The 25136-nt window shown below is 37.7% G+C and overlaps 2 protein-coding genes across 4 annotated transcripts in view; one reads left to right on the top strand and one right to left on the bottom strand.

Annotated features, from left to right (window-relative positions):
* LOC146397788 (uncharacterized) overlaps window positions 1-25136 on the bottom strand; it is a 797689-nt gene that overhangs the window by 302635 nt on the left and 469918 nt on the right. The window contains exon 3 of one of the 3 annotated variants that reach the window (XM_084989128.1): window positions 3331-4990. The exons of 1 other annotated variant lie outside the window; for it this stretch is intronic. In XM_084989128.1, coding sequence (XP_084845254.1) covers window positions 4844-4990 — 147 coding nt within the window. In that variant the 3' untranslated portion in view covers window positions 3331-4843. Of the gene's footprint in view, window positions 1-3330; window positions 5621-25136 lie in introns of those variants that run through there. One more of the 3 variants, XR_014823571.1, reaches the window with a different exon arrangement.
* On the top strand, window positions 6285-7247 carry LOC110256347 (olfactory receptor 5H8-like). The gene has a single exon (XM_021069829.2). It carries the CDS (start codon window positions 6306-6308, stop codon window positions 7245-7247), a length of 942 nt encoding a protein of 313 aa, XP_020925488.2. The 5' UTR covers window positions 6285-6305.

Here is a 25136-nt window from a genome sequence, read left to right as displayed (position 1 = left end):
ATAGAGAACCCAGAAATAAACCCTGACACATATGGTCAATTAATCTTTGACAAAGGAGGCAAGAACATAAAATGGGAAAAAGAAAGTCTATACAGCAAGCATTGCTGGGAAACCTGGACAGCTGCACGTAAAGCATGAAATTAGAACACACCTTCACACCATACATGAAAATAAACTCAAAATGGCTGAAAGACTTAAATATACGACAGGACACCATCAAACTCCTAGAAGAGAACATAGGCAAAACACTCTCTGACATCAACATCACGAATATTTTCTCAGGTCAGTCTCTCAAAGCAACAGAAATAAGAGCAAAAATAAACCAATGGGGCCTAATCAAACTGAGAAGCTTTTGCACAGCAAAGGAAACCAAAGAGAAAACAAAAAGATAACTTACAGAATGGGAGAAAGTAGTTTCAACTGATGCCACTGATAAGGGCCTAATCTCGAAAATATGCAAACAACTTGTACAATTCAACAGTAAAAAAGCCAACAACCCAGTGGAAAAAGGCAAAGGACCTGAACAGACATTTCTCCAAGGAAGATATACAGATGGTCAACAAGCACGTGAAACAATGCTCAACAGCAAAATTATTAGAGAAATGCAAATCAAAACTACCGTGAGATACCACCTCACAACACTCAGAATGGCCATCAGTAATAAGTCTGCAAAACACAAATTCTGGAGGGGGTGTGGAGAAAAGGGAACCCTCCTGCACTGTTGGTGGAAATGTAAGCCGGTACAACCACTATGGACAACAGTATGGAGGTAGTTTTGAAAATTTTACATAGAACTATCATATGACCCAGCAATCCCACTCTTGGGCATATATCCGGACAAAACTCGACTTAAAAATGACATATGCACATGCATGTTCATTGCAGCACTATTCACAACCCAAATGTCCACTGATACGATTGGATCAGGAGATGTGGTATATATACTCAATGGAATACTACTCAGCCATAAAAAAGTACAAAATAATGTCATTTGCAACAACATGGATGGAATTAGAGACTCTCATACTATGTGAGCTAAGTCAGAAAGACAAATACCATATGATATCACTTATATCTGGTATCTAATATATGGCACAAAGGAACTTTTCCACAGAAACGAAAATCATGGACTTGGAGCATAGACTTGTGGTTGCCAAGGGGGAAGGGGAAGGGGAATGAGTAGGAGGGACGAGGAGCTTGGGGTAAGTAGATACAGAATTTCGCCTTCAGGATGGATTAGCAACGGGATCTGCTATTTAGCATTGGAAACTCTGTCTAGTCACTTATTATGGAACACGTAATGTGACAAAAAAGAATATATACATGTATGTGTAAATGGGTCACCATGCTGTACAATAGAAATATATATATATACACATATATATATATAAAGAAATAAAAAAGAATAAAAATGAAAAAAATGCAGATATCTTTACTCAGAGATAGGCTAAAAAAAGAGTTAAAAAGATAATTGCATAAAATTGCAGTAGGCAGTATATTTAAAACAAGTGTTGATTATGTTGAGGTTACTGATGCACATTATACTGCTTACTCCCTCCTGCTGAGGTTTCACAGTGATTTCTCATATATATATATTTCACATTTTTTAAGATTTCACTAGAAAACTTCTAAGTACAAAAATAATTGATTAATGACTAATAATATATCCGTTGCTTTTCCCCTAGCTTCCAATCAAATCCCAAATGGAGGACTAGCATCCATGAGGATGCAGGTTTGATCCCTGGCCTTGCTCAGTCGGTTAAGGATCTGGCATGCTGTGAGGTGGGATGTAGGTGGCAGACATGGCTTGGATCCAGTATTGTTGGGCCTGTGGTGTAGACCAGCAGCTAAAGCTCCTATTTCAGCCCTGCCTTGGGAGCCTCCATATGCCACATGTGTGGCCCTAAAAAGCCAAAAAAAAAAAAAAAGATGTCAATAAAAAATGTCAAAATTTTCATATTACACTTACTAATGTCATTATTTTTCTCAATGAATGTTTAATGCCAACTTCTCTGTTAACATGTAAAGTTAAATTGACATGTGGCCACTATGTTAAAAGAAATCTCTCCACAGTTTTCCTTTAGGTTGGAATAATGAACAAAGCCCCATCTACCCTCATATCTGATGTGATACCACAAACGCTGGCCTCCCTTGCCCATTCTCACTCCTCTTTGTTTCTCTCTTTATATTCCTGCTATGTTTGCAATGTTTTGCTTTGTTTCTCTAATTAACTAGCTCTCTGATAAGCTATGCCTGCAGATGACAGAAGACATGGAGGAAGGCAAATGTCTAGAAGCATCACCATGTTAGAAATGTAGACCCTCAGTCACCACCACTGAAACAGAATCCGCATTTAAAGAAAATCTCCAGGATATTCACAAAGATTAGAGTTTGAGAAGCAAAGATCTTCCCACAGTGGTCCTTCGTTTTCTTTTTTCCTTTTCTCCTCCCACTGAATTTTGCCTAAGATTTCTCATCACTTTTCAGCTTAAAGAGGGACGTTAGGTGTAGGTTTCAAATGTGAGCTATAGTTTCCATGAGAAGGATAACTTTCTGGAGATTGGATCCTGAAAAGAATTGAGGATGTTGGCCTTATTAGAACCATGCCTGATTGGCTCAGACAAGACTATATTCATCAAAGAACTCAGAATATCAAGTTTGTAGATAAACCAGAGTTTGCATTAACATTTCAGAAGTGCCTCTGATGGAAAGTGGTAGCTCGAAGTGTAACTTCAATTGATAAACTGGAACTGTCTGCAATGACTTGATGTTTGTGATTTTGGTTTATAAGGCCCTGTGAGACCTGTATTTCTATTTACAGGTCCAAGTCCACAAAGCCCAGTAGAACAGCTTAGGTTTGTCATAAAGGGAATCCTATCAGGGGAAGTACAGTTCTTCACTCCTTCCCCTTTCAACAAATGTACCCAGTTGTAGAACTGGTTAATTCTGTGTTCAAAATCAAATTCATATAAAGAGCATTTTCCTGAGCCTGAAAAATGAAGCCTCAGAAATGAACCAATGTGTAAAGAATTGCTACCTGTGGCTTTGTCATTCCAGTGCTCATATATTATTTTCTGTTTCAGAAAACCAAACACTGAAAGGATCTCAACAATTTCTTAACAGTTACTGGTAAGAGGGAATGATTTGTATAACATTCATTATGTTTTTACAGAAAGTTAAAATGTTGTAATAAAATGTATAATAATTTCATTTGGTTTACAAGACGCTGAAATAGCTGGGTGAAAATGGAAACAAATAACGAATAATCTGTATATTTTATTATTGTGCATAAATTTAGATAAGAAAAAGAGCTTTGAGACTGCACTGTAATTTTTATAATATTTAATTATCCACTTTTAATAATTCTAATTACTCCAAAAGATGCATTTCTTTGAACTGGAAAAGTAAACAAATTAAAAGTAGGTTAAAGCATTTAGCTCAAAACTTTACTGTGTAAGAAATCTTTTTGGTAATTGTGCTCAAAATATTTACTTCATTAAATTAACCACACTTTTCTATTTTTACATCCACATCTTAAGTTATTTCATTAAAAAACTATATGCCAAAATAGTGAAAATATCCATCCAGTGCTCTTTTCAGCTTTCTACCTAATAAGTACCACACAGTGAACTGCAGATTTTTGATTATTTACTGTTTTGAGATTGCATGAATGTAAAGCCCATTCTTAACAAATTCACATTTAACAACTGCACTTATTGGCATTGGATATTTATACTGCCTTTATTAAGGTCCATATTTGGATCAATTTTATTCTGCAAAGGAAACTTGTAGAGAAGCAAATGCCATTACAAATACTTGAAGGATTTGTAGAGAAAGTCAGCTCTAATCACAGTAAAAACAAGGAGAGAAACATCCTTTAAATATGAGTGAGGCAATGCTAGTATATTTAAACACAACATAATTTTAATGTAAATTTAAAATTGAAGACTCTAATTCATACACCAATCCAATGCAAAAATAAACTTTGAATTTTGAATAAAGGAAAAAGCAAGATTTTCCTGCCTTGAAAACTTTTGGTGAAACCAGAGTTAAAACAAATATTTCCCTTCCCCCCAAACTCTGAGACTTTCCCCTTATTTCCACTTCAGCCTTTCTCTGATACTTCCTCTCTCTCTTACCTCCTAATCTTGGAAGAATTTAATGCATTTCCTTGTGAGCACAGCATATATGTCACATGTTAGATGGAGCTGTGAGCTTGCTATTGTCATTATTTGGAGATTAGCCCTGAATTAGGAATTGTGTATGGGTGCCAAGTTGACAAGGTTGGATTTATGGTGATTCATTTTAATGTGTCAAATTTGGCTGGGGAAAAAACATGTCCAGATATCTTGAAAAACATCATCTCTGGGTCTGTGAGGGTGTTTCCAGAGTGACTAGCATGGAATGGGTAGACTGAGTAAATCCAATGGCTCTCTTCAGTGTGAGGGGGCATCATGCAATGTGCTGAGAGGCTGACCTGAACAACAATAGCAACAACAACAACAAAAAACAGTGGATGGTTGAACTTGCTTTCTGCTTGGCTCATAGACACAGTATTCTCATGCTCTTGGTGATTTTGGTTCTCAAGACTTCAGACTCAGTCAGAAATCTATACTATTGGCTCTATTGTCTCAGGCCTTTGCATGTGACACCTCCTGCCCTGGGTCTCCTGCTTACAGAAGGAAGATTCTCAGCCTCAGAAGTGCAAAAGCCATTATCACATAATAAAAATTTTTATATAGATACAGATTTATTTTTAAAGAGCTATATGTATATCCCCCCTCAATATATATATATATATATATTTGTTTCTGTTACTCTGTACTCTCCTTTGCCTTTTTGATTATTTTCCTCTCTTTAAGTTCCCAACACTCAGCTTTCCATTGTCCTCCTTCTTCTCAAGAAAGGAGGATCTTTCCTCCTGATCACTCTGCTCAGTAGTCTTTTCTGGTCTTTCCTTTTCTCCTCTTGTTTCAGCCAGAGCTCTTGGCTGCAAGAAGAAATGTGTTAATTGAATGGAAAATGATTCCAACAAAGAAATGGAAGTTGGAGAAACCCATTGGAGAAATGGTCAGGACACAAAGAAAGAAGTCAGAGGGCCAACACCCCAAGTCATGTTTCAGCTCTAGCTCAATAAGTGCTACTGCCATTGCTGCTAAACTTGAATGCCACAACTCACACTGACAAGGCCATTGTTGTGGGTACAGGATGCATTTTCTGGGACCATGATGTTGTTCCTTTGGTTGACCTGGAAAGCAGAATTTTCTTTTGTACACATTTGATCCTGGGTTCTTTTATTCTATATCCACTGTAGATGAGGTTGAGTGGCTAACACTAGATCACGCACCCTCACTCTAGGTTTAAGAGGAATAGGAAAGTCAGTTTATAGAAGTTTGGCTTCTCGAGTAGATGACAGTTTCTGTGTAGCACCAGGAGTCATGCTCCAAACTCCCACATTTTTTATTTGTTTGGCCTCACTGTGCATTGGAGCCAGGACCTTGCATTTGACAATACAGGTGACTCTTCATTCTGACTTATTCTGATCTATTTCTTTGTCTTCCTCATCACTCCTAATGCCACATCCGTCATGTGGATTGAGAACTTCATATACTTTAAGTCACTGGGGGAGCAATCATTAAATGCATATTATTAAACTCCATTCATGATCTAATGATCCAATTTCTATAGTAATACTTCAGAATCTATGTTTTGCACCAAAACCTCCCCCAAACAATTCTGACTGTGTAATCTGGTTTGGGAACCACTGGAAATATCCAGTTTCCTGATTATTGTTTATGACTTGAGTTTCTTCTCCTTGCAATGTATTTAAATTCAAAATTAAGTGATGTTGCCACACCCTGTCTAATAAATTTTCCTTTCTTGCCAACTGCTTGAAAAATAAAGTTAAATATCTTAATGTAGCATTCAAGTCATAATTTTAATTTTATACACAGGGCCCTTCTATCATCTTTATTTTGTTGCTGCATCCATGTCCTACACACAGAATTTTTGACCTTGTTCTATAGTATCCCTTAAATTTGCACATCTTGAGGATGCTTTTCTTATATTCTAAGTATCATTTCTGTACAAAATTTTCAATGATATAACTGCATTGTTCGAACATAACATTTTCTACAAATACTTTTCATGTATCATAGTAAAAGTAAATAAAACAGAAATCATTCAATTTAGTGGTTAATGTATGGTTTTATTTAAGTTAACCTCAAGAATCTTACTGTTTAAAATTTGTGAATGACTTATTTCACATTTACTGTATTTTATTTCAGAGATCATCTATTAAGAATATGGAAACAAAAAATGTAACAGAATTGACAGAGTTTGTTCTCTCAGGATTTAAGTATCAGGCCGAGTGGCAAATCCCCCTGTTCCTGCTGTTCCTAATGATATACCTCATCACCCTCATGGGAAACCTTGGTCTGATTGCTCTCATCTGCAATAACCCTCAACTTCACATTCCTATGTACTTTTTCCTTGGCAGTTTGGCCTTTGTGGATACTTGGTTGTCATCCACAGTGACTCCCAAGATGCTGATCAACTTCTTCGCTCAGAGTAAAATGATCTCTTTCTCTGAATGTGTGGTACAATTCTTTTCCTTTGCAATCAGTGTAACCACAGAATGTTTTCTGCTGGCAACAATGGCATATGATCGCTATATAGCCATTTGCAACCCATTACTTTATCCAGTGATTATAAGCAATAGGCTATGCATGAGAATGTTAGTCTCATCATATATAGGTGGCCTTCTTCATGCCTTAATTCATACAGGTTTTTTATTCAGATTAACCTTCTGTAATTCTAACATAGTACACCACTTTTATTGTGATGTCATGCCATTAATTAAAATTTCCTGTACTGATCCTTCTATTAATGTTCTGATGATATTCATTTTCTCTGGCTCAATTCAGGTGTTCACCATACTGACAGTTCTTATCTCTTATACACTTGTTCTTTTTACTATTTTAAAAAAGAAGTCTGTACAAAGCATAAGGAAGGCCTTCTCCACCTGTGGATCCCACCTCGTATCTGTCTCTTTATATTATGGGCCACTTCTCTTCATGTATGTGCGCCCTGGATCTGCACAAGGAGATGATCAAGACATGATGGACTCCTTATTTTACACTGTCATAATCCCTTTCTTAAATCCAATTATCTACAGCCTCAGAAATAAGAAAGTCATAGACATACTGAAAAAGGTGTTAAAGAAATATGGGTATGTGTCAAACTAATATCTGTTCTGCTTTCTATTAAAACATTAACGTGACTGTATACTTTACATGTTACTATGTGATGATTAGTGTTCAAAGTTTTTTGCATATATAATTTTCTTATTATTTTAAGGACAAGATGTTAGTACCTAATAAATTCCTTAAAATACCTTTATATATTCTTCAAAAACATATAAAATTTTAATTAACTCTTTATAGAGTACTAAAATAAAATAAAAAAACAAAACAAAAACGTTTCATATGCTTGTATGCTCTTCAATGTAACTTTAAAAATGCATTAAGTACTAAAATAATGCTGTTCCTCTGTAGGGGACTTGTTTATGATGTCTTTGACATTTATAAACCATATAGTTAGAGAATTTAAACACATTAACTCTACAATGGAAGCAGGTTGATATTTGAGTGAACAACTATAAATACCAGGAATTCCACCTGCCATCAAAAGGTCATGTATTTCACTGTATTTGGGGTCTGGTAAATTTCACTTGTTGTGGGGATCAACACTCCTATCACTCAGAGAAATGGGAAAGCAGTGAGGGAAAAGGACAAGAGATCTAAGACAATGAAGACAGAGCTACACTGTAAGAGATGCCCTTAGTTTAGCATGTTTCTTAGAGAAAGACAGAGGCAAGTTGTCTCACTGCCTATGATGCCTTTTTAAGGTCCTTTGTAGCTGCATCTCTGTGCTGTTGCTCAATCTGCAAAGCTTCATTAACTAAGAAAGCTGATAGACTGAAGATTTACTTTGGATAGGGAAGAAGTGGCACAATGGGGAACAATGATCAATATTCTAGAATTGCTTTAAAAAGCAAAATTAGTGAAAGAAAAAGTAACATGTAAAGGGTACTGGATCATGTGGTGGACAGCAAGAAGTGTTAAATGCATATTACCATAGTTCAAATAATGTTAAGATGATCTTTCATATTGCCCAGTTGGTAGAAAGACATGACAATGAACAAGAGTTTGTTTTTTGTACCCCGAAGTGCTTAAATGTTCATTTTCATTATACTCCATAATGAGTGATTCACCTCAGTGTCCATCCCTTCTCTTACCATTTAAACCCTCAACCTCATAACTGCCTATGTCTGTGATCTGCAAAACCCTACTTATTCCCACCATTATGCTGATTCCCTCCTAATCCCCAAATATAGCCACCAGATTATTCTTTCTAAAAAGAACTCAGGTGAAATCATATCACTCTTCAAGGCTTTTTAATGGAATGTCATTACTACCAGGGTATAGCTTGGTCTTTTTTTTTTTTTTTTTTGTCTATTTATGCCTGTACCCATGGCAAATGGAGGTTTCCAGGCTAGGGGTCAAATTTTAGCTGTAGCCCCCAGCCTATTCCAGAGCCACAGCAATGTGGCATCTGAGCTGTTTCTGCAACCTGCAACACAGTTCCTGGCAACACCAGATCCTTAACCCACTGAGTGAGGCCAGGGATCAGACTTGCACCTCATGGTTCCTAGTTGGATTTGTTAACCAATGAGCCATGATAGGAAATCCAGGTCAGTCTGCCTGTCTGTCTGCCTATCTATCTATCTATTGATATTACATGCTTTGGCTATATTTATTCATTCGTTATGTTCAGACAATATCATATGTGTGTATATATGTATATATATACATATATACACACACACATCACAAATATATATATATACACACACACACATCTATATTTATGTATCTATATCAACCTTCCTCACTATAATTTGTTCTCTCTGGCATAATTTGAGGTCTTTTCAATTATACCACAGTTGAACTCTTACTTCCCAATTCCTTTCTTCACGATTGTCCTAATGAACTCTGTGCTATATCCAAGATCTGTTACTAAAAGACTCTGAATATGTTTCACTCCCCATGTACATTCTTTTGGTCTTTTGGGTCTCTCCACGGAGAATCCACCTTCCCAGCTCACTCTCATAATTTCAAAGATGTCCTTTCTTCAAGGTCTATCCTATGTTAAACTATCACTGATGCATTTCCAGATTACCCTAAAGGGATGGAAATGTGCACTCATTGGAAACATTGTCAGTTTATATGTTCTTCTTTGACAACACTTAGACTTGCATATTACTTATTTTTTCCTAACACATTCTTTTAGATTGTAATTTTGGAGTCCTAAACTCTTGTTACTTTTTGCAGTACATAGCAGTGTAGCTTACACACATGAAGTTCTAAATAATAACTGGTGAAATATTTATGAAAATCAAAATCTCACAGTATAAATACAGAGAATTCAGTTAGCGTGCATCACTTATTTTCTACATGATCATAAACCCAATGAGATTCCTTGGCTTGAGATCATTGTTGCATGCAGCTCACCTTCTTAGGATTCTTTTATGACAATCACAAGTATCACATATTTCAAGTGAATTACTCTTGTTCTGAACACTATGATTAGCTCCTGGGATAGAATATGACAACCTTTTAGGGAGAAGCCTTTTAATTAGATGTTTGGTTTAAAGATAAAACATAGTTATTGAAATAAATGTCATTATTATGCATTTCTTAATTTGTAGGACACAAGATTAGATCAGATCATCTGCCCTCTTTTGGTTTCCCTGAGAGATACCCCAAGCTCTGGTAAATGGAGTCCAGCTGTTTTTAGTCTTTCAACCCAGAGAATTCATGTTATTACATATGTCCAGAGTTTGTTACCTTTTGTTGCTATGTAATAGTCCCATTGTTCTGATAGATTCCTGTCATTTAACCAGATGTTTATTATCCATTTATTGTTATGAAGTAAAATCTAGAGTGATATTATGAACTTCGTGTGTGTATTTTTTCTGCAGTCATAAAGTCAAAACATTCAATTGGCTTTTCCTTTTACTACTAAGGTTGATATCAAGCTTTGAGTACATAAGTGTGATATCACTTGTCAAGTCTTATTTTGGGAAGGATGGGCCCCAGTTGGGGGCCTCCCAGACTCTCAGAATTCCTGTGCAGCCTACTCCCTTGCATGTCTGATTCTTATGCTCTGGTTTGCACTTTAGTATAATTCCAACTAATTTAAGCCTTCCAGAAATCCACCAAAATCACTTGTCCATTAATATGATCCCACTCTCATTTATGTCATAGATTTATCCATTTTGTACATTATTTTGCCATTTTAGTCTGTGTTGGGAAAGTGGTAAAATATACTGTGCAAAGTACACATTTTGGACAAGATAAAATATGCCTATTACCTTAACAAGGAGCTATTAAAATATACCTGCATTATTTATTGGATATATAGATATAAAGGATGATATCACAACACTAGGTTTACCTGCAATGCTGGTGATGATGGATTAAACATCTCATAGAAATACAAATAATATATCTGAAACAATCTTTCTTGTGATGGTGTATTATCTCAACTTGGAGACTTAAAAAAATCATAGACCCTATCTCTTTATATACATGTATAATCATTTTATTCTTAGCACTCTACAATACTTTCTACTGTTTAGAAGATTGCTGACAAAATTATCTTAGATTATGTTCAAAGAAACAGCTCTATTAGGATTAGGCAAAACCAAATAAATGTCAGCTAAAACTAGAATAGTATTTCTCAAAGACTGACTTTTATATGAGCTATGACAAAATCTCATCAGGATATGTCTTAGGCATATGTCAAAATCTCTCTGATCCAGGCTTTCTTTTGTTGTTCTTCTTATGTGTGTAGAAGCTATTCTGTTAAAATTGTGTTCTCAAACTTAAGTGGGCACTGGGATCACTGGATGCTCATGAAAATATAAGTTGATAGCTCCATATTTAGTGTTTCTGATTCATCAACGTGGACACTGTTGAGGTGGGACCACATGTAGAGAACTAACATTCTAAAATAATCATTGAGGAATTTGGAAGGCAAGATGGCATAAGAGTGAGAGGACACGCTCACCCTCTCCCACAAACACATTAAAAAAACACATCTACATGTAAAACGACTTGCACAGAACATCAACTGAATGGTGGCAGAAGAAATTAAACCTCAAAAAATGGCAAGAAACTCTTGACATAACTGGCTAAAACAACAGAAAAGAGGAGAGGGAGAGAAGGGGAATCAGGATGGGACTAGCATTCCCAAGAGGGGGCTGTGAAGGAGAAAGGGAAACCACACCCTGGGAAGCCACCTAGCTGACAGAAAGATCAGCTGAGTTTGAGGGATTTCCAAGACACCAAGAAAAGCACAGCAGCAGGTCTGAGAACCCAAAAGCAGAGTGAGAGACACACAGATCATCTGAACCACTGGCACAGACACCATAGCCTGAGATGCTCTGGAGGGGGCTGAGCACTGAAACCTAGGCTCCAGAGGTCAGTTGCTGTGAGCAGACTGGGGTTGGCAATGGGAGACAGCCTAAGTGACTAGGGAGAAATATACTAAGGGCTGGGGAATGGGAAGATGTGACAGAGGGAACCCAGGAGAAGGTCTGGACCTGCAGGAGAGAAAAGGCACCATTGTTGGGGAGGGGAGAAGAGGAGGGGAAGGCTGCCACAGAAAACTCCTTGCACCCCAGTGTGCATGCTCACCCACCAGCTAGCAGAGAACAGAACATTCCCATTGCATCCCCCACCCCTGCATCTAGAAGCCACCTGTCTTCCATGGCAGACCAGCCCCACCACCCATGGGAAGCAGTCTGGTGGCATGCTGCATCCCAGCCACCCCTGACAGCTGGGGGGGTATCCCAGTGGCACGCTGTGCCTGGCCTAAACTGCCCTCCTGCAGGGAGTTCCTCAGTGGCACACCATGCCTGCCACCCCCGCCCACATGTGGGAAGGCCTTGCTGGACAGCCCTGGACTGTGCCAAACTAGTTTGGCTTTCCCAAATTCATGGAAATAGAAGAAGATGAGCAAGATGAAGAAGCTCAGAAACCATTCCCAGTTAAAGCAACAGGAAAATTCACCTATAGCAGTCAACAAAGAAACAGGCCTCTGCAGTCTGACAGGCTTTGAGTTCAAAAGGCAGATAGTGAAAATAGTGATGGAATGAAGAGAAGATATGAACAGTAATACAGACTCTCTCAGAAAGGAACTAGAAAATATAAGGAGGAGCCATGAAAAACTATAAAATTCATTTGCAGAGGTATATACTGAACTAAAGGCAATTAAGACCAGAATGAATAATGCATAGGAAAGAATTAGTGATGTGGAAGATAGAATAATGGCAATCACCCAAACAGGTCATCAGACAGAAAACCCAATGAAAAAACATGAAAGCAATATCAGAGACTTATGGGATAATATAAAGTGGACCAATGTATGCATAATAGGATTTACAGAAGGCGAATAAAAAGATAAGGGGATAGAAAATATAATTGAAGACATTATGGCTGAAAATGTTCCAAATCTAAAGGATAGTGATATCAAGATACAGGAAGTACAGAAGATCCCAAACAAGTTGAACCTAAACATGCCCACCCAAAGACATATCATAATAAAAATGTCAAAAGTTGAAGACAAAGAGAGGAAAGCATTCATCTTGGACACCTATCATTGATGTCTGTGGTCTTTTTTCCCTTTGCTTTATCCCTGATCTTTGTTTAGTAAGATTTCTCATCAATTTTTAGCTTAAAGTGGGAAGTTTGATATAAGTTTTGAATGTGAGCTGAAGAGTGCATAAGAAGGAAAATTTTATTGGGATTGGATCCTTAAGAGAATATAGAATTTTTGGCCTCATTAAAATCACGTATGATTAGAGGAGGGGGCTCTAAGTTGGAGGAGCAACAGGACATAAGGCTCACCTACTCCCATAAATACACTGAAAATACAGCTACATGTGGAAAAATTCACAGGGAAAATTTGTGAAAAATTGACAAAAGACCTCAAGATTATGACAGAACAAGAAAAACATTACAAAACCAGATAGGACATAAGAAAGGAGAAGAACTAGAGAAAAAGAAGTGAAAGGAAATGAGATGGGACTTGCTCTTCCATGAGGGAGCTGGAAGGAGAAATAGCTCCTGTACCCCAAGGAGTTCTCTCTCCAGTGAGATCAGCCAAGAATTGAGGAGGAACTCTAGACAAATGGTGTGAAGCAGTTAAAAAGGAGACAGTTCTCCACAAATGGTCACTGCTATGGGCAATGTACAACTATAGGTCGGTGCCAGCAGGTGTTTGGAACTGAAACTTTGGCCTTAGATATCACACCCAGAAAGGGAAGTGGGGCCAGCTATGTGGGAAAAAAACAGGGTTGTCTGGAAACAGCCTGGAGGACTAGAGCATATGGAAACCACAATGGAGAGCATCCAAGTAGAGGAAACCTAGTTGGGCTTAGAGACTAGATGGCATTGTTTGGGAGTGTTAGACGGAAGGGGTGGGATCTACCACTGCAGCCTTGTTCCCTACACTCACTTTCTCAAGCTGCAGGATAATCTCTGCTTCAGCTTGGGGAACCACTTGGCAGTAGAGCTGCCTAGCAATAGATGGGAAGCAGCCGCATCCAGAGGGCTGAGGACTTCTTGGAGCAGGTGGAATAACTACCTAGGGGAATAACACACATTCCTGGTGCCTGCTGGTGGTCCCCGTGCTAGTGGAGACCAATCTGCACCAGGAGAGCTCCCAGTGGTGATGTCCATTCCCCAAGAGATCAGGAAAACACAGGTGTCTCAGCTCCACCCAGAGAATCTGCAGAGGCTCATGCCAGCAGTGACCGATCAGTGTCAGAAGAGCTGCTGGTGGTAGCACCATTCCCACAAGAGGGATGCCAGTGCGCACCCACTGACAGAACTGTGGGCGGCCCACCTGGGGAAAAGTACAAGCTATAGTACCCTTGCCAGTGGCCATGTGAAGGCCCATGTCAGTGGCACTTGTTCTACACCAAGAAAGCTGGGTGAGGCCCATTAACACACTTTCCAGTCAGCAGGGCTATGGAGGGCACTCCTAGCAACAGCAAGACAGGGAAAGGAATGCCAGAAATACACATTCTTCAGCTATAGAGAAAGCCTTTTAGCAACATTATGGGGAAGCCTCCCACACTTGTGCCTTTAGAGAGAGATTACTAGAGTGGCCAAGCAAGGGGAATGCTGACAGAACAGCAGCACCTGCTCCTATACCTACAGAGAACAGTCCCTAGCCCCTTCTCAGCAAAGGGAGGGGCAGCAGGAGAAACTGCTGACATTGCAACCTATGAAAAATAGCCCTCAAAGCTACCTGCTAGTAGGGAGAGACACTGCAACCCCTGTGAGCTACGAAAGCAATCCTGTGAATGGTGAAACACTGCCCGCTGACTCAATCCCTTGCAACTACGCAGCTATAGGAGAAGTGTGATACTGATACTCCTGGCACATTCTCTGTGTACATGTGAATGGTTACCACTCCTGAGAACACCAGGACTGGGCACCTGCTTTGACTTCTATATACTAAATGACAAGGGAACAATAAACACAAAGGAGGACACTGTAAGAGGACAAAGACAAAGGAACAAGACACAAAAAACACTAAATGATGAGGACACAGGCAAATTACCTGAAAAAGAGTTCAGAGTGATGATTGTAAATATGATCAAAGATCTTGGAAAAAGAATGGAGACACAGATGTAAATCTTAAAAGAAATGTTTATCAAAGAGCTAGAGGATTAAAGAACAAGATGAATAGTGCAATATATAAAATGAAAATCAATCTAGATGAAACCAATAGCAGGTTCATGGGGGCAGAACAAATAAGTGAGGTTGATTACAGAGTGGTGGAAATGACTGCTACAGAAAAGAATAAAGAAAAAACGAATGAAAAATATGAGGAGAGTCTGAGTCCTGTGGGATAACATTATATGTACCAACATTCCATATCACAGAGGTTCAAGAAGAAGAGAGAGAGAAAGGGCCAGAGAAAATATTTGAAGAGATTATAACCAAAATTTTCCCCAAAATGGGAAAGGAAACATTCACTCAAGTGGAAGAATCACAGAGAATTCCATACAAAATTAATCCAAAGAAATAGAGCAAGGCACATACTAATCAAACTAATAAAAATTAAATTCAAAGAAAAAAATATTGGGGTCACAAGGGAAAAGCAATAAATCATATATAAGGGAATCTCCATGAGGACAAAAGCTGATCTTACGGCAGAAACTCTACAAGGCAGGGGGGAGTGGCAAAATACATTTGAGGTGATGATGAGGAGGAACCTAGAACCAAGAATACTATAAAGAATAAAGCTCTCATTCAGATTTGATGGAGAGATCAAAAGCTTTACTGACAAGCCAAAACTAAGAAAATTCTGCACCTCCAAAGCAGCTCTACATCAACTACTAAAGGAACTTCTCTAAGCAAAAAAGGAAAAGCCACAAATAGAAACAAGAATATTACAAACAAAAAAGCTCACCAGTAAAGGCAAAGATAATATAAAAGTAGGAAATGCCCCTTTGACAAATATGGTATATAAACTAGCAAGCATGAGAAGAAGAGAGGACAAATGCAGAACATTTAAAATACATTTGAAATTAAGAGACCAGCAAGCGGAAATATTCTGCACACATATAGGTGGGCATATAAAAATGTAATGGGAACCACAAATCAAATAACTATGCTGGAAGTACACATAAAAAAGAAGAAAGAAGCTAAACATAACACTAAAGATGGTCAGCAAACCAAAACAAAAGACAAGAAAAAAGGGAAGAAAAAAGACCAATATAGCAATGTCCCCCCAAAAATTACGTAAATGACAATAAATACATATTTATCCAAAATAACATAAATGGATTAAACGCTCCAATTGAAAAAAAAAACTGGCTGAACGGATTCAAAAACAAGACCTATAAATATGTTGTCTAGAGGAGACCCACTTGAAATATAAGGACACATACAAATTTAAACTGAGGGGATGGAAGTATATATTGCATGCAAATGGCAATTATAGAAAAGCAGGAGTAGCATTACTCATATTAGACAAAATAGATTTTATAATAAAGAAGGTCACAAGTGACAAAGAAGGAAATTGCATAATGATCAAAGGATCGAGACAACAAGAAGAAATAATGATTTTAAATATATCTACACGCAACATAGGAGCAGCACAACATATAAGGCAACTGCTAACAGCCATAAAACAGGAAATTAACAGTAACACAATACTAGTGGGAGATGTTAACACCCAAGTTAAAGCAATGAACAGATCATCAAGATAGAAAATCAACAAGGAAACACAGGCCTTAAATGATACATGAGACCAAACTGATAGCTATAGATCTTTTCACCCTAAAGCAGCAGAATATACTTTTCTCTCAAGGGCACATGTAACATTCTCCAGGATAGATCACATCTTGGGCCATAGATCAAGCCTTGGTAAATTTATAAAATTGAAATTATTTCAAGCATTTTCTGTGATCACAATGCTATGAGACTAGAGGTCAACTGCAAGAAAAAAACAGCAAAAAACACAAACCCTTGGAAGCTGAGCAATTTACTAATAACCAATGGATCACTGAAGAAATCAAAGAGGAAATTAAAAGATACATAGACATAAAATGACATACATAAAATCAAAACATAGGCATAATACATAATACATAAATTAATACATAAAATACATAAAGTAATACAAAACACATAAAATAAAATACACAGACATAAAATGACAATGAAGATACAACAATCCAAAAATCTATAATTCACAGCAAAAGCAGTTCTGAGAGGGAAGTCTATGTCAATACAATCTTATCTCAGGAAAGTAAAAAAAACCTCAAATAAATAGTCTAAATTACACCTTAAACATCTAGATAAGGAAGAAGAGACAAAGCCCAAAATTAGTAGAAAGAAAGAAATCATAAAGATTAGAGCAGATATTTATAACATAGAGACAAAGAAAACAATTGAGAAGATCAATGAAGCCAGATGTTGATTCTGTGAAAAGATCAACAAAATTGATAAACCTTTAGCCAGACTCATCACGAAGAAAAGGGAGAGAGTTCAAATTGGTAAAAATAGAAATGAAAAAGGAGAAATTACAATGGACACTGCAGAAATAAAAAGGATCATGAGAGACTACTGTGAACAACTGTATGACAATAAAATTGATGACCTAGAAGAAATGGGCCAATTCTTACAAAGGTGCAACCTACCGAGACTGAACCAGAAAGAAATAGAATATATGAATAGACTAATCACAAGTGCTGAAATTGAAACTATGATTAAAAAACTTCCCCCAAACACAAGTCCAGGACCTGATGGCTTCACTACTGAATTTTACCAAACATTCAGAGAAGAGTTAACACCTCTTCTTCTGAAACTTATCCAGAAAATTGAAGAGGAAGGAACAACCCTAAGCTCATTTTATGAACCCACGATTATTCTGATACCAAAACCAGACAAAGATACCACAAAAAAGAAAATTACAGGACAATATCACTGATGGACATAGACGAAAAAATCCACAAAAATTTAGCAAACTGCACACAAACATACATTAAAATATCATATACCATGATCAAGTAGGATTTATTCAAGGGATGCAAGGATTCTTCAATATTCAGAAAAACTTAAACCTCCAAAAGGGCAAGAAACCCTGGACATAACTGGGTAGAACAAACAAAAAAAAAGATAAAAGAGAGAGAGAGAAAGGAATCAGGACTGGCCAGCATTCATGAGAGGGAGCTGTGAAAGAGAAGAGGAACCCACACACTGGGAAGCCACCTAACCAGCAGGGAGGCCAGCCAAGATGGAGGAGCCTCAACATCACCAAGAAATGTACAGCAACTGGACTGAGGATGGCAAAGCAGAATGAGAAACATACAGATCATCTGCACCACCGACCTGGATACCACAGTCTGATGTGCTCTGGTGGGGGCTGGGCAGAGAATCAGGCTCCATAGATCAGTGCCAGGGAGAGAACTAGGATTGGGTGTGGGGAGACAGCCTGAGGAGCTAGGGAGCAGTGTGCCACAGACTGGGGTATGGTGTGCTATGGGCTGGGGAGTGAATGCCACAGCAGAGGGAACCCAGGAGGAGGTCTGGGCCTGCAGGAGAAGCAAGCCACCATTGTTGGGGAAGGTGAGAAGAGGAGGAGCAGACTGACATAGGAATCTCCCTATGTATGCTTTCAGAGGGTGGGGTACCTCTGGCATAGGCTACGAGTGACAGAGGCCACTTGCTTAAGCTACAGTAGACCAGACAATTGTATGGGCTACAGGTGGCTGGGCACCTCTTACTAGGGCTATAGGCAGTGGCGGGCTAAATCCGATGTGGTGCCCCTTAGGTGATCTACAGGTGGCAGGGACAAACCACAGCAATCATCTCAGAAACCAGAGGGAGGCATAGCCTGCCGCCAGTAGGGGTCTGTGAACGGGCTCTACCTGCATCCCTAGTCACCTCAGAGGTCACAAAAATGAAGGCATTGCTACAGAGCACCAGCTGTTGTTGCTCTCACTCCCATGGGAACACACCCACCCTGCTGCTGCTTCTGACACTGTCAAATGCTCTGGGCAACACCCAGACATTTGATCAGTGTCCCTTCCAAGCACCCTAAAACTAGAAGCAGCCTGTACATCACCTTCTGCATGGGATAGGTAGGATAGGGTGCAACAAATAAAAGTCCATGACCAGATGGCTTCACAGGCCAATTCTGCCAAACATACAAAGAGGAACTTATATCCATCCTCCTTAAACTTTTTCAAAAGGTTGAAGAAGAAGGCATACCCCCAAAGACATTCTATGATGCCACGGTCACCCTAATTCCAAAACCAGACAAAGACACCACCAAAAAAGAAAACTATAGGTCAATATCTTTGATGAATATAGACGCAAAAATTATTAACAAAATATAGCCATCCGAATCCAGCAACATATCAAAAAGATCGTACACCAAGACCAGGTGGGATTCATCCCATGGGCACAAGGATGGTTCAACATGTACAAATCAAAGAACGTCATATACCACATAACAAAAGAAAAATCAAAAACCACATGATCATCTCAATAGATGCAGAAAAAGGATCTGACAAAGTCCAACATCCATCCATGGTAAAAATTCTTACCAAAGTGGGTATAGAGTGAGAACATACCTTATCGTAATCAAAGCCATTTATGACAAAACCACAGCAAATATAACTCTCAACGGCAAAAAGCCTTCCCACTAAAACTTAGAACAAGACAAGGTTTCTCACTCTCACCACTGTTATTCAATGTAGTATTGGAAGTCTTATTCACAGCAATCAGATAAACAAAAGAAAGAAAAGGTATGAAAATTGAAGAGAAGAGGTAAAATTGTCATTGCATGAAGATGACATAATACTACTTATAAGAAACCCTAAGGCCTCAAACCCAAAATTACTTGAGCTTATTAATAAATTCAGCAAAGTAGCAGGATATAAGACTAATATCCAGAAATCAGTCACATTTATGTATACTAAAAATGAAATATTAGAAAAGGAATATGAAAATACATTTTAAAACTGCACTCCCAAGACATCAAATATCTGGGAATAAACCTGACTAAGGAGGTGAAAGGCTTATATGCTGAGAATTATAAAACATTAATCAAGGAAATTAAAGAAGATGTAAAGAAATGGAATGATATACCATGCTCATGGGTTGGAACCAAAGCAATCTACAGATTCAATGCAATCCCTATCAAATTACTCATGACATTTTTCACAGAACTAGAACAATCCAAAAATTTATATGGAACCACAAAAGACTCAGAATTGCCAAAGCCATCCTGAGGAACAAAAACCAAGCAGGAGGCATAACTCCCCCATACTTCAGGCACTATTATAAAGCCACAGCAAACAAGACAGTGCGGTACTGGTACCAAAACAGACATATAGACCAATGGAACAGAGTAGATAACCCATAAATAAACCCAGACACCTACAGGCAAGTAATATTTGACAAAGGAGGCAAGAATATAAAATGGGAAAAAGACAGGCTTTTCAGCAAGTGGTGGTGGGTAACTGGACAGCCACATGTAAATCAATGAAAGTAGAACACACCTTCACACCATGCACAAAAATAAAGTTAAAAAGTCTTAAAGACTTCAGCATAAGCCAAGACACCATAAAACTCCTAGAAGAGAATATAGGCAAAACATTCTCTGCCATCAACCTTACAAATGTTTTCTCAGGTCAGTCTCCCAAAGCAAGAGAAATAAAAGCAAAAATAAACCAATGGGACCTAATCGAATGGACAAGCTTTTGCTCAGCAAAGGAAACCAGAAAAATAAAGACTACCTAGGGAATGGGAGAAAATAGTTTAAAATGATGCAACTAACAAGGGCTTAATCTCTAGAATACACAAACAAGTTATATAACTCAACAGCAAAAAAGACAACAACCCAATCAAAAAATGGTCAAAAGACCTGAATAGACATTTTTCCAAGGAAGATATACAGATGGCCAACAAGCACATGAAAAAATGCTCAACATCCCTGATTATTATGAAATGCAAATCAAAACTACTACGAGGCACCTCCTTACATCAGTTAGAAAGGCCATCATTGATAAGCCCACAAATAACAAATGCTGGAGAGAGTGTGGAGAAAAGGGAACCCTTCAGCAATCTTGGTGAAAATGTAAATTGGTACAACCACTATGGAAAACACTATGGAGGTACCTTAGAAAATTATATGTAGAACCACCATATGACCCAGAAATCCCACTCTTGGGCATGTATCCAGCAAAATTTCCTTGAAAAAGACACATGCACCTGCATGTTCATTGCAGCACTATTCACAATAGCCAAGATACATCCTAAATGTCCATCAAGAGATGAATGGATTAAGAAGATCTGGTGCATATCCATAATGGCATACTACTCAGCCATAAAAAGAACAAAATAATGCCATCTGCAGCAACACGGATGGAACCAGAAGACCCTCATACTAAGTGAAGTAAGTCAGAAAGAGAAATACCGTATGTTATCACTTACATCTGGAATAAAATATATGGCACAAATGAATCTTTATGCAGAAAAGAAAATCATGGACATGGAGAACAGACTTGTGGTTGCCAAGGGGGAGGTGGGGGAGGAGGATGGACTGGGAATTTGGGGTTAATAAATGCAAACTATTGCCTTTGGAGTGGATAAGCAATGAGATCCTGCTGTATAGAAACTGGGAACTATATCTAGTCACCTATGGTGGAGCATGATAATATCAGAAAAAAGAATTTATATATGTATATGTGGCTGGGTTACCTTTCTGCACCGCAGAAAACTCACAGTGCACTGTTTAATCTCCAAAATATACAAATAACTCATACAACTTCAAAACAAAAAAACAAACAATCCAATTGGCAAGCAGCTGGAAGATGTACATAGACATTTCTCCAAAGAAGATGTATAGATGGCTAGCAGGCACAAAAAACGCTCAATATCCCTAATTATTAAAGAAATGCAGATCAAACAACAATGAGGTAGTATCTTACACCATAGTGGCCATCATTAAGAAGTCAAACAACCAATGGTGGCAACAGTGTGGAAAATAGGGAACTTTTCCTCTCTGTTGGTGCAAATGTAGACTGATACAACCACTATGAAAAACAGTATGGAAATACCTCAGAAAACTAAATACAGAAGTACCATTTGACCCAGCAATTCCACTCCTATGCATATATCTGGACAGAACTTTCATTGAAAAAGATATATGCACCTGTAGTTCATCGCAGCATTATTCACAATAGCCAAGACATGGAAACAACTTAAATGTCCAGTGGCAGGTGAATAGATTAAGAAGATATGCTACATATATGCAGTGGAATACTACTTGCTCATAAAAACGGAAAAAATAATGCCATCATATCACTTATATGTGGAGTCTAAAATATGCCTCAAATGACCTATCTACAAAAGAGATACAGATCATGGTCATGGAGGACAGATTTGTGTTTGCCAGGGGGAGTAGGAGGGAGTTGGATGGATTGGGAGTCTGGAGTTAGTACATGAAAACTGTTGCTTTTGGAGTGGATGGGCAAGGGCATCCTGCTGTGTAGCACAGGAAACTATATCTAGTCATTTGTGATGGAACATGATGGAGGATAATGTGAGAAATATAATGTGTATATATGCATGACTGGGTCACTTTGCTGTACTGTAGAAATTGACAGAACATTGTAAATCAACTATAATAAAAATAAATAAAATAAATAAAAATAAAAAAGAACAAAAAAGTTAAGAAAAAAGATGAATGTATTTGTATATAAAAGTAAAATCATTATTCTTTTGAAAAATCATGTTTGATTAGCTAAGATCAGACCATACCAATTAAGCACCTAGAGTAATTATTTATAGATAAAAGAGATGTTTGACTAAACATGTCAGAAATTTCACCTGTGGTAGAAAAGAGTGGCATAAAATGCAATTTCAATTGTTAAAACTGGAACTGTCTACAATGACTTGATGTTTACGATTTCAGCATCTATAATGCTCTGAGGGACATTGTAGACTTCTCCTACATGTCCAAATTTATAATGCCCAGTAGAAGAGCCTAATTTTATCCTAAAGGGAATACATGGGTGCTATTAGGGGAATTTTCATTCTTTACTTCCCTCCCCTTCTGGCAAAAGCAGAGTAGTTCAACTGTCTGACTCTTGGTTTCAAAACAAATTTATACATACAGTTTTTTTTTTCTGATTTTGGGAACTCTATACTCCAAGATTAATCTGTATGCAAAGAATTGCTACTGGTGTTATCATCACTCTTGTGGTATGAATTTTTTTTTCCACTTTAGAAAGACTTACCCTTTGATGGATTTTCTCATTTTCTTAAAAGTTACAGGTAAGAGAAATTAATTGATAATATTTATCCATATATATATATATAGTTAAAATACTGTGTAATTTGTTATAAGTTTATATTTGGTTTAAAAGATTCCAGTAAAGCCAGGTGAACAAGGGAACTGAATAATCTATATATTTTATTTTAATGACTATAATATAAATAAGAAAATAGCCTTAGGACTGAATTTTCCCTTTGAAATGTTTTATTAAGTTTCCATAGTTATGACTTTATAAGGTAAATTTTGGTGAACTAAACATTAAACAATTAAAACTGTTGTTAAATCAGTTATTATTTTGTTCTAGGTATGAAATTTCTTCATTAAATTTTATCACATTCCCTTAATAAAATTTCTAAGGTAAATCATTTTAATATTAACTCCTCTGTTCTTTTCCCACTTCTTATAGTAATTTCATTCATTATATTATATTCATGCAGTAGGAAATAGGCACACAATGTCTCTCTGTTATTTTTTCCAGGATTGTAAGATTTAAGGGGCTACATATATATGGAATTTGGGAATTTTCAATTACCTAAGTGATTTGGGATTGTATAGAAGGAAGCCACTTCCAAATAAAAATACACTTAACTACTGCAATTATTGTTGGTGGTTACTTATGGAGCCCAAATTATATTCTAGTAGTTAGCTCAATTTTACTCAGCTAAATCAAATTTGGGGGATAAAACTTGCTCTCAGTAAAATGAGTAAGATTTCTACAGAAATTCAGTTCTAACCATTGTGATAACAAAGATAAAGCACCTCTCAAATTTGGAAAGAACTTTCCACAATGATACCATATTTATGAACAGTACAAAGTTTCAAAGGCAAATTTTATTATTGTTATTTGATTATAGGGCTGCACCTGTAGCATATGGAAGTTCCCAGGCTAGGGGTCCAATTGGAGCTGCAGTTGTTGGTCTATGCAGCCACAGCAATGCCAGATCTGAGCCACATCTGCAACCTATACTGAAGCTCATAGCAATGCCAGATCCTTAACCCACCGGGCAAGGTCAGGGGTCGAACCTATGTCCTCATGGATACTAGTCAGGTTCATTATCACCGAGCCATGATGGGAACTTCCAAAGGTAAAATTTAAATTAAAATTTTCTTTCATATACAAATTCCACAGGAAAACAAACTTGAGATTTTCCATAAAGGAAAAAGAAATTATTTCCAGTATTGACAAATTTTAATGAAAACTAGGATTAGGATAAATATGTAAACTCTACATCACAGCCATGCCTTTTTTAACAACTTCAGACTTTCTCTGACCCAGACCCCTTACTCCTCTTCTGTGGCTTGTCGTTCCTACACTTATCCATCTAGGATTCTATTATTTTCTTCCTGTTTCTCTCCCTCTATTTTTATGATGTTTTTCATCCACTTAAAATTTCTTTCCATTTCTCTATGAATGCCTCCTTTCTCTTCCTAATCCCCTCCTCTTCTCTCCTTTCTTTTGAAAACTTTTCTTAAAATGAAATTTTTCAATCTCTCTACAGGCAGTGAACGTTAACAACTTGAATTCTCCATTTCATTCTCCTCACTGTTGTACCACTTGTTTGCCTTTCAGTTCTCATTATTCTCTGGTCCCATTTCTCTCACATAATGCAAATTGCTCTCACCAAATCCACTAAAATATCTCTCAATTTTCATGCTCACTGACATTCTGTTCATTCCTTGACCCATCACAGCATCTATTTTGGCCACTGCCCTGTGATTTTCTTTGTTCTTCTTGAGTATATTTCTTTTCTTTATGTTCATAACACTCTGCTCTTCAGTTACCCCTGCTTTTCTGATCATTATGCTCTTACGGTCTTTCCCTGTCTTTATTACTGCCAGCCAGGGATACTGAATACAATGTGAAATGCTTTTTTGAATGAAATTGTCTCTAACATGGAAATGGCAGTGAGATTAGAGGAATCAGCTAGACAAAAATGGGCAGCAATAAAAACAAGCATGGCAGTCAGTCAATAGCGGAAATCATGTCACAGCCTTTGCCCCATGAGGTCTCTGCTGCTGTATTGGACACCATGGCTCATGCTGAGTGCCACTGGTGTGGATGAAGGATGCATTTGCTGTATTTGTCCTGTTGCTGCTTTGGCTACTTTAGTAAACAAAATTCTCTTTTGCCCTTTTGTCACGGTCACTCCAAATTCGAAATCCAGCATGGGTGGGTTTGATTTGTCAAACCTACATCA

The sequence above is a fragment of the Sus scrofa genome, chromosome 13, assembly GCF_054392235.1.
Source record: "Sus scrofa isolate SSC_HxYL_T2T_F1_AM1 chromosome 13, Sscrofa_HxYL_maternal_Yorkshire_Landrace_v2.0, whole genome shotgun sequence".
Taxonomy (NCBI): domain Eukaryota; kingdom Metazoa; phylum Chordata; class Mammalia; order Artiodactyla; family Suidae; genus Sus; species Sus scrofa.
This window is presented reverse-complemented; position numbering and strand designations above follow the sequence as displayed.

What these genes read in the sequence shown, in the direction of transcription:
- LOC110256347 (XM_021069829.2), top strand. Translation starts at nt 6,306, where the DNA reads ATGGAAACAAAAAATGTAACAGAATTGACAGAGTTTGTTCTCTCAGGA.